General features: G+C 36.6%; 1 protein-coding gene across 1 annotated transcript; it reads right to left on the bottom strand.

Moving 5' to 3' along the window:
* Window positions 1-54: 54 nt before the first annotated feature.
* Window positions 55-6944, bottom strand: LOC116733093 (low affinity immunoglobulin gamma Fc region receptor II-like). The gene is made up of 8 exons (XM_032583795.1): window positions 6935-6944; window positions 6370-6669; window positions 4966-5241; window positions 3989-4243; window positions 3767-3889; window positions 2775-2843; window positions 1870-1920; window positions 55-1774 (listed from the first exon to the last, which is right to left on the bottom strand). The coding sequence occupies exons 1-8, from the start codon at window positions 6942-6944 to the stop codon at window positions 1716-1718; spliced, it is 1143 nt and encodes a 380-aa protein (XP_032439686.1). The 3' UTR covers window positions 55-1715.
* Window positions 6945-10245: the final 3301 nt, after the last annotated feature.

Below are 10245 nucleotides of genomic sequence, written 5' to 3'. Positions count from 1 at the left end.
CATCACTTAGATTATTTTACATGTTTAAATTAGGGTTGTTTTTCCACATAATTGCAGTGATATACACACATGTTTCAACTGGACAGAGAACATGTTTTCTGACAAAACAGTTCTATCAACATGACAGTCGTCATGTTTAGTGGCAAGATTCTAACCTGCTTCCAATAAAAGTGAGTCTTGTTGTTTTCTGTGTACTTTCCCTGAGAAACAATAGAACCCGACTCACAGTGGACTTCTGAAAACTCTGATGAAATTCACACCTTTTTTTTCCTGTCCCATCTCAGTTCCCCGTCTAAAACGAAGAGACAAAATTATCTACAGCGCAGCGACATATTTATTTTCATACGTTGGTATTAAGCACAAACTGTATAAACTCTCATAAAAATGAACTTGATCACAAGAAAACCTTGGATGCGGTTTGTTTTAGCCCTGCCACACAGCGGCAAACTGTTTGCAACATTTCAATAATCTTATGAGTTTTTATGAGACAGGACAGCTTATAAAACTAAATGAATTACAACAGTGCAAGTTTTACCATGGAAACATACTTTGAATCTATTCTTATCTTGTTAAACTTTATTTCCTGAAAGAAAAATGCATGCTGTCAGTGTTTTCCAAAAAAAAAAGAAAATAAAAGACCTTACAGTAGTTATTGTTGCTAGAAAAATTGCACCCATTTATTGTTTTAGTAGGAACTTAAAGGATAGAGGTTCATGTGTATGGAAAGCTCAAATGTATTTAATGAAGTCCAGTAAGTGCTGCAATTGTCTCATTTTTTTCTTGCTCCATTAAAGGAGCAGGATTGCACCCAATCATTTTTCATTTAAATAGTAAAATTCATTTGATAATAAACATGAAGAGGGTCAAGAACACAAGGCAGAAGGGTTCACCATGTGTGGCTCAGGTAACAAAACACTGAAATGTTTCCATTCTAGGAAACTTATTTCTACTGAGACCCTTTTAGGACTTTATCTAATCTTAATGAATTTCTAAAACTGTCAAAATAATGAAGTTGTCTTATGAAATATGTAGTTTTTCTCTGCCTGATCACAGGTAATGTTAACATGCAAACTGTGTAATTAGAAAGATGCTAAAAATACAAAGGCTGCATTTATTCAACATATTTTTATTTGATTCTTGTGGTTTTACAGTCTAGAAGGTTTAGAGGCTCATTTTCCAGTTACACATTTATTTATGTTAAGTGTGATAAAAAAAGATAGAAGTTGAAAAAGAAAAAGATAAAAAGTTGTTTGATGTTTTGATAAAGCATGTATGTAAGTTAAATAGGCTCCTCTCTATAACAACACACTAACTCAGATATTCAGGTCTAAAAACACTGAGTGAAAAACCAAAGAGAACATTTTAAAGAGAAATTTGATGTTTCTTCAGTTTCTGAAGAAACTTCGAATCCCCAAAACAGAACTTTAAAACAATTTGATTCATTGTTATGTTGGAAGAATTTCTGTTCATTGCCAGGTGTTCAAATACTTATTAGTCACACAAACATACATCACACATTGTGATTTAAAATTTTTTATTTTAGATTATGTCTCTCTCAGTGGACATGCACCTAAGATGAAAATTTCTGACCCTCCATGATTTCTCAGTGGGAGAATTTGCAAAGTCGTAAAGTGTTCAAATACTTATTTTCCTCACTGTATTGTTCACACTGATCATTTCCAGATTTTGCTGATTCATTCCTCTTAACAAAATCTTCAGGCTGAATCTGACCTGGCGCTGACATTAGCATAATCCGGTTGTTCTTGACCTGAAACTGTAATTTAGTCCTTCAGTTTATTGCTGTTTGAAGTCGCTGTATAACTGCAAATCTTAACAGCATTTATATGATAATTAATCTTTATACTGTACCATTTACGTAGTTTCCAGGCTGTCTGATTGTTTCGTAGACACCAAGATCTCCTACAAGTCAGTGATAAACACAGAAAAGTTAAAAACGTCTCATCTTGTCAGTGATGCTGATGGAAAGTTAACATTAGAACCGCTATCCACATTTTTACATATCCTTAACACTCTTGACTTAAATTCCTTTTATCAAAATCATTGTTTTAAATAGATGGATGTTATAAATTATATCCAGTATTGCGATGGACTGGCGACCTGTCCAGGGTGACCAAGTCTCTCGCCCGCTGACAGCTGGAGATGGGCACCAGCGCGCTTCCTGACCCCAGTGGGAAAAGGGTGTAAGAAACTGGATGGATGGAAGTTTTAACCATTTATATCATGAATCTAGTTAACTGAGGGGAAACTTTATTACTGCTGTAAAAACCAAGCTGCACTGTGGTTCAACATGCTGATTGTAGTCAAAACAGCTAAGACTGAAAATATGGGGGGATTTTTTTAGAAAAAAGTTACACTTAAATATATTTGCCATTTGTTCAGAGGACTGAACAAACAGCAGCATCAGGTATAGTTATATAATTTATGTTAAAAAGGTTGAAAGCCAAAAATCATCTTTATTGTGTTGATCAGTGGCTATGTTAAGCTACATACGGCTAGACTGGATGGAATTTAAAGATAACATATCATATTATTATTCACTTCTCTATAAATACAGTAAATAGTTAAAACAAAATAATGTATATATGATTTGATCTTATAAAATGCATGTTTTCTGGTATATCATTAAACAGAATAAAAGTCAAAGCAGAGAGGATTTTTTTTCTTTCCTTTTTGAGAATCAGACATTAAGGATAAAAAAAAACATGAATATAATGTATGTTAAATAAACATTGAGAGCAAAGTGGGACACTGACCATGCAGGAGAGAGGAGTACAATGGCTGCTGCTGATCATCCTGGTAGACAGTCTCCACTCTTCCAGAACCTTTTCACAAAAGAGACATTTTTATTTTATGTCATGTCCTATATAAATATAAAAACCCTGTTAAACATGGACCTGTAACATCGACGGACAGGTTTAAATGTTGGGTTTGTAAATAAAAATACTGATCAAATATCACAATTGCATATTGCAACAATTGTCACAAAATGGTGGAGAAAATGAAACAGTCAGGAATGTGGAGGGTTGAGGCGGGAGATTAACAGAAAACTACACTGGATCCTAAAAATGTTCCTGAAACACATTTCTCAATTAAACCAGTAAATTTCTCAAACACGTTTCTCTCTGACCTGTAGGTGGCAGTAATGACCCTGAAGGCCATTTGAAACTTTGATTCAACCTCTATTATAGCACATGGTATCATATCGCTGTAAAAGATTACATTTCCATTACAAATGTGCACAAAACTGACTGTATTCCACTAATATCGCATTAAAAAATAAAAAATAAAAAATTTATCGGTCAAAACTCGTGATGTGAAAAGTGCTTCGATGGCAGTTTTGTGAAATACAAAAAATATAGATAGAGCCAAAAAAAAACCACAAAAAAAACCCTTATCCTAGAGCAATTTTTTTTCAGTAAGTAACTTTAGCTTTGTTGCTCTAGACCTGGTTCAGGTTTGGAGCTAAAATATTTGACTGCTTGAGTTCACTTATTTTATTTACTGATTTAGTTGTCAAGTAAAATACACTTGATTTCAAAGACTTATTACTGTTGCAAGTATTATTTGATTAAAAAATGCATCAAATTAAATTCAACAAACTAATTACAAATTCTCTAAATACTATAACAGTAAAAATTGTTATTTTTGCTATATCAGTTTATGACTCCATTACTAAGGTCATGGAGTCATAAACGCCATGACCAATAAAAGCGAAACATACAAATTCACCACTTCATCGCCTCACCTTTGGTCTGTCTGAACCGACACAGCAGCAACAGGAGAATTAAGAGAACGACTCCAATCACTGGTCCAACGACCAACATCACAGGAAATGAAGAGCTTCCAGGTTTTAATGCAGGTTTAGCTGCTGGAAATTATCAGAGAATAATTCTGCACAATACTAACATTCCATTAATTCAGATTATTATTTCTCATTAAATCATTAAAATATCGTATCTCTGCTCACCTTTAACTGCCATCCAGCTCTGAGGTGAAACTTTTCCTGAATGTTCACACTTGTAGAAACCTTCATCTGACTGAGACACTGCAGAGATATTCAGCTCTCCTCTGCTGTCATTTTGGATCAGTTTGTCATTGTGATAGAAAGTCACATTAGAAAGTTGGTTTTCTCCTCTCAGTCTGCAGCTCAGAGTAACAGAAGCTCCTTCAGTCACAGGATGGACGGGGCTCACCAGGAGAAGATCTTCATCTGTAAACCAGTCTGAAGATATTAAGGTCCTGTTAGAAATGAGCTGCTGAAAACCTTAGAGGAAGTTACAGAGAATGAACTGAACATATATTTTGTTTGACATTTTATGTTTTTTCCAAGCAATGTTCAATGAATTTAACAGAAGCTACAGACCACACAGTTACTGACAACCTAGGAAGCAACTTTTTGATGATGAAGAGAAGTAACCTGAATTTAAAAGTACAGACTTGCTTAAACTGTGTTGAAAGAGAAAAGAAATATTGAGATTTTTCCAGTAGAGTAAAAATGTAATCAAAAGATAAATAAATGTTACATTTTAAAAAGACTTGATAAACTAAATGTATAAATGAGCGCTATGATTCCAAAAACTGTGGAAATCAAAATCTACAAATGTTTTCAAAGTTTGGGTATAATTTATTATCTGATCTTTAAAACTATCCTGAGAGGCTCTGAGTTATTTATAGTTATTCCAAACAAATATTTTCTTCTTCTGTGATCATCTGATTTTTTTTTTTAAATTTCCTTTATTTAACCAGGTAAACCCCGTTGAGATCTAGATCTCATTGTCAAGAAGGACCTGGGAATTTAAATCAGGCTGTCTGAAACGGTTCTCATTCACTTTGAATATATACATTCACTTTGAAAAACTACATTTCAAATAGTTTTTGAAATATTGAACAGTTAATTTTATGAGAAACTGCTACAATTAATCAAAACCACACATAATAACATACGTTGAAAAGTGATGTTGACTGCATTGCTGAACTCTCCTGATCCAGACTCACAACAGAAAACTGATTTATGGGACCAGTGACTACTGAAGGTACATGAAGATCCAGTCGTTGACCGCCAGGTGGAGCAGTTGTTGATGTATAACAGATAACCTGATTCTATGACCTCCCACACTCTCCACTCAGCAGAGTTTCCTCCACAGTTCAGAGTCACAGACTCAGAGGTGAAGTGTTGCTCTCTGTCAGGACTCACTGAGAGAGAAGCTGCTGGATGAGGATCTGGAAAACAACATGGAACAACAAGACAACAAGAATCAACACAAACAGCTGAAAAGGAAAATCTTTTCTTTGTTCAGATTTAAAACATTTTGTAACATTTTTGCAGCATTGTTCTTATAAAAGGTGGAAAAACCTCTTTATCCCAAAGACATAACTGTGTGTTTGATATATTTGTTCCTCACTTCTCACCTCAGTGGTTTTTAACTGTCTCAGCTGTCCAGCTGTTTATTTAATCCTCTGAACTAAAGCCTTTAAGCACACATTGATAGTTGATCATGAATGAAAAACTGAATTATTTTTTACAGCATCTCCAGTGATTATCCAATCAATATCTCCTCTTTTTCCACCCTTTGCAAATGCTTCCCGCAGTTTTTATATTTATTTTTGAATCAAATGTCAGGCATCTGATTTGGACGCCTGATCAGACGTCCAGGAGGCGTCCTGACCCCTGACCCTGAGGGGTCAGGTTTTCCTCCCAGGACACATTGGAGGGTCTATGTTTGTCTGCTGGGGGGAGGGAAGTCTGGGCCTCTGTGCTTTTGATTGGACGATATATAAAAGTTTCATATCAGTCAATATCAATAATTACTGCTTATTTTTGTTTTAATATTCTAAAGACTGAAAGACTGGCAAAGTGACCTTTCCTGTTTTATCCTTCATCACTCCTCTCCATTTTTCTTTTATTTTAAATGTTTTTTTATGAGGCATGTTACTCAGCAGGTTGTTGCTAGGTAACCAGTGAGTTAGTTGATGCCACCCACCAAGCTTAGTTGACCATGAGAGGTTGAGCGGTAAAATCCTTTCCTCTGCCTACATCTCCCAGAATGCTGTGCGGTTCTGCGTTGGACTTCAGTGAAATTATTTAATATTCTATCAGATGTATTATTTATTGACATTGACCTCGTCTATTGCAATATATACTGTTAATGATTTATTGTCCAGCTCTTATGAATGGAAATTAAATCTATTTTCACCACTGGAAAAAGTTCTGTTTGGTAAACTAAATCTTTAATCATACAATCTAATTTTACAAACCTCTGTGCAGCAAAACATCTAACGTGATCAGTGGGATGTCAGGTTGGTCAATAACAAGATATAAGTTTAGTAGTAGAACAGAAACACACTGACCTGCAGACCAGATGAACTTTGTTTGACTATAAAATGTAAAATATTCTGGGTTTCCTCTTCCAGCTCTACATGCAAAACCTGCTGGGTGTTTCTGTCCATGAATGATGATGGAGTTATTTACAGTCCCACTGATGTTACCAGGCAGTGGATCATATCTGTAGATGTTCTTTGATAAATCAGGAACAGCTTGATACCAGTGGAACCTCCATCCTGCAGATGAAGGTTTAACCTCACAGCTCAGAGTCACTGAGGCTCCGAGATTCAGCCATGATGGAGACACAGTGAGGATGGACTCTGGTGCTGTTGGACAAAGAAACAGTGTATTGGTTTATATTTCACAGTAAACACCTGTTAGAGTCAAATTGTGAGCAATGAAAGACAGTGACATCTCCAAACAAGTAAAAGAAACATTTAAACGGAACCACTCAGCTTTCTTAAAATTGAAACATACATAAAAAGAAAAAAAACCCAAAACATTAAAAGCTGTGCAATGTAATCAAGTTGATTATTATGTCTTTCAATAATTAAGACACAATATTGAAAGACATATATAAACAGAACTCACAGGTAAACATTAATGTCATTAATTAAGATGGACAACATGGCGTCAACCTTTAAAGTCAGAAGATAAAAACATTTAAATAAACCTACGGTTTAAGCTGATGTTGACTGCATTGCTGAACTTTCCTGATCCAGACTCACACCAGTACACTGCTTCATGGTGCTGGGGACTGATGAAGGTACATGAGGATCCAGTCATTGTTCCCCAGGTGGAGCAGTTTGATAAATCTGACTGATGGTATGTAAACCTCCTCACTCTCCAGTCAGCAGAGTTTCCTTTGCAGTTCAGTTGGATTTTCTCATCAGTGAAAAGTTGCTCTCTGTCAGGACTCACTGTGAGAGACGCTGCTGGATGAGAATCTGGAGAACAAGAATTAACATTTTTTTAAAAAATCAGATTTTAAAAAAATCAAGAGGAAATCAACTTGAAATCAAACATTTTCTATGTTTATGAATAATTTTTCCTCTTCACAGATTTCAACAAGTGCAGTACTGGAGTCCTGAAAGTTTGTGCTAATAAAACTGTCATGAGGTGGTGGTGTACGTGGTGAGGTATAAATGAGAAACGGAAATTTAATGATGAATACTGCTACACAAACAGTCCAAATCCCTGGCAGCACTGCTGAGCGGAAGCTGAGGCTCAACACAGGCAGCAACAGAGAGCACGAATGGACTAACCGGACACACGGCAGAACAGAAGCCAAAATGAGACGAGGACCCGACGAAGAACAAGGAACACAGGTGGAGTTAAATACACAGAGGATAATCAAGGAAACGAGACACAATCAAGGGGAGGACAGGACAGCAAGGAGACTCAGAGACACAGAAAACAATAAATAAATACACAGAAAAACTCAGAACATGACAAAATCTTTGTTTCACTTTTTCTCCTCCTTGTCCAGTCAGTCTTTAGTTTTATCAATTATACCTTGAAAATTTTCCAAGTACCAATATTTGAATTAATAACTGCTTTTTGTACAAATTGTGTTTGTGAATGAGAACAAGATTCTTCTCTAAGGCTGCAGCCAAACTCCAGACATTAATGCTCAATTCCAATTTATTATTAAATGGATTTTTTTGTGTATAGTCGTTCATATTTCCAAATATGCAACCTGTATGTGATCTCCTGCCTCTTACAAGCAACTTTTAGTGATGTTTGTCGAATATCAATGACATGCAGGATGAAGGCGACCTGGTGGTACAGATTTAAAAAGATCAGATATGGATCCGATTTTGAACCACATATCCAAGTCACCTGGATCACATTGGAAAAAATCCAATCTGTGTTGTTCAGACTGTCATGGAAAAAAAATTACAATACAGGTCGCATGACCAAAAAATAAACTAAAGAAAAATAAAATCTAATTTGGGTCACTTCCGGCTGCAGTGTGAATGTAGCCTCAGCTTCAGGCACGTGCAGGGGGGCGGAGGGGGCAAAAGGGGCATGAGCGCCTGGCCTTCTATCCTTGATACCTCTAGTGCCCTTTCTGAGTTTTTTTTTCTTTTCAATTTTTTATTTTTTTTATCTGTATATCAGAAGGCCTGCTTGTGCCCCTCAGCAATAATATTTAGCTAAATATAACAATTTAGCAAAAATAAACTAGTCTGGCTGCCCTCAGTCTAATAATGACCCTCAGAGCCTCCATGTTGTTCAGACACCAGGTCCGTGGTGAGGAGGAGGAGGAGGAGGAAGAGGGCGTATCTGAGCCCCCTAACTAACAAATTATGGGTAAGAATATTTTTTCATACACTCAGGGCCGGTCTAAGGTAATATAGGGCCTTAGACAGATAAGGTGAATCTGTGAGAGGGAGACCAGGTTCATTGGCCGAGTTTAAAATCAATCACTGATTATTGGTCGTTTGCTGTGATGTATTTGTGAACAAACCCAACTCAAACACAAAGATTACATCATATTGTAGCCATGGTAACACAGCAATAAAACTAGCAAGATGATTCTTTAAACTTTTACAAAGTAAACTTCCTAATTAAATCCTAAATGTATTTATTTTCTCAGCTGAATGCATTAAATAAAATTTAATAGCATTGTCATTCTCTATAAATGATGCTACAGGTTTAGATCTACAGTCTGTGTTACAATTATGGCCAATTATGTGTTACAATGGCCTGTGACGTCATCAGCTCTGCCACAGCCAAACTCCAGACTCAACACCCAGACGTTGTTATTGTGTCTTGTCTCTATGCTGTAACTGCGAAGTAATTTCCCTGCTGGGATGAACAAAGTACTTCTATTCTATTCAATTAAACCATTTCTAGGGGCCCCTGAATGTCTGGAGGCCACCAGCAGCTACTGAGTTTTCTTTGCCTTGATATCTCAGTCTTATAATTCTAGATCTCAGAGATACTAACGTCAAAGCATTATATAGAGTTAACCCCTCTGAGCTTTTGGACCTATAAATAGGTCTGCAGCCAAGTTGTTCTAGAGCAGGGGTCTCAAACTCCAGTCCTCGAGGTTCGCAGTCCTGCAACTTTTAGATGTGCCTCTGCTGCACCACACCTGAATAGAATAATTAGGTCATTAAGGCTCTGGAGAACTGATCTACACAAGGAGGAGGTCATTAAGCCATTTCATTCCAGCGTTTTGTACCTGTGGCACATCTAAAACTTGTAGGACTGCGGCCCTCGAGGACTGGAGTTTGAGACCCCTGTTCTAGAGGTTAAATAGATAGTATTAGGGCTTAATTAGTAAAATAGCAGCAAATGTTCTTATTTAATAACTTCATAACCTTTGACCTTCCCTCATCTGGTCTGTTTAACAGCTACAGTCTCAGATCAGCTCAGCCCTCCAGGACTGTCAGCAGCAGAAACAGAAACTTTATACCTGTTGGGGAAAATATAAACTAGATTTGCTTTGCATTGTCCCCACATGATGGCAATGATATAATAGGATCCAATTAAATTCTTGATTAATATGGGTTGTTGCTGTGTTGTTGCACGGTGTTTTAAGATCTTGTTCAATGTGCCCATTTTTAACATTGAGCCCCTGCCCCTCAAAAGGTCTCTGCACGGCCCTGCTTAGTTTAACATGATACACACACTTAAGTCAGAATGAGATAATCACACATTAACTAAAACTGAATGACAGATCATTAGATCATTAGTTCGAATCACACTGACCTGAACACCAGACAAACTTTGGTTCACTGTAATCAGTCAAATCCTCTGGGTTTCCTCTTCCAGCTCTACATGCAAATCCTGCTGTTTGGTTCTGTCCATGACCGATGTAGGAGGTCTCTACAGTCATATAGAAGCCAACAAGCAGCAGATCATATCTGTAGTTTTTCTGTGTTAGATCA

Source organism: Xiphophorus hellerii, chromosome 14, assembly GCF_003331165.1.
Source record: "Xiphophorus hellerii strain 12219 chromosome 14, Xiphophorus_hellerii-4.1, whole genome shotgun sequence".
NCBI classification, from domain to species: Eukaryota; Metazoa; Chordata; class Actinopteri; order Cyprinodontiformes; family Poeciliidae; genus Xiphophorus; species Xiphophorus hellerii.
This window is presented reverse-complemented; position numbering and strand designations above follow the sequence as displayed.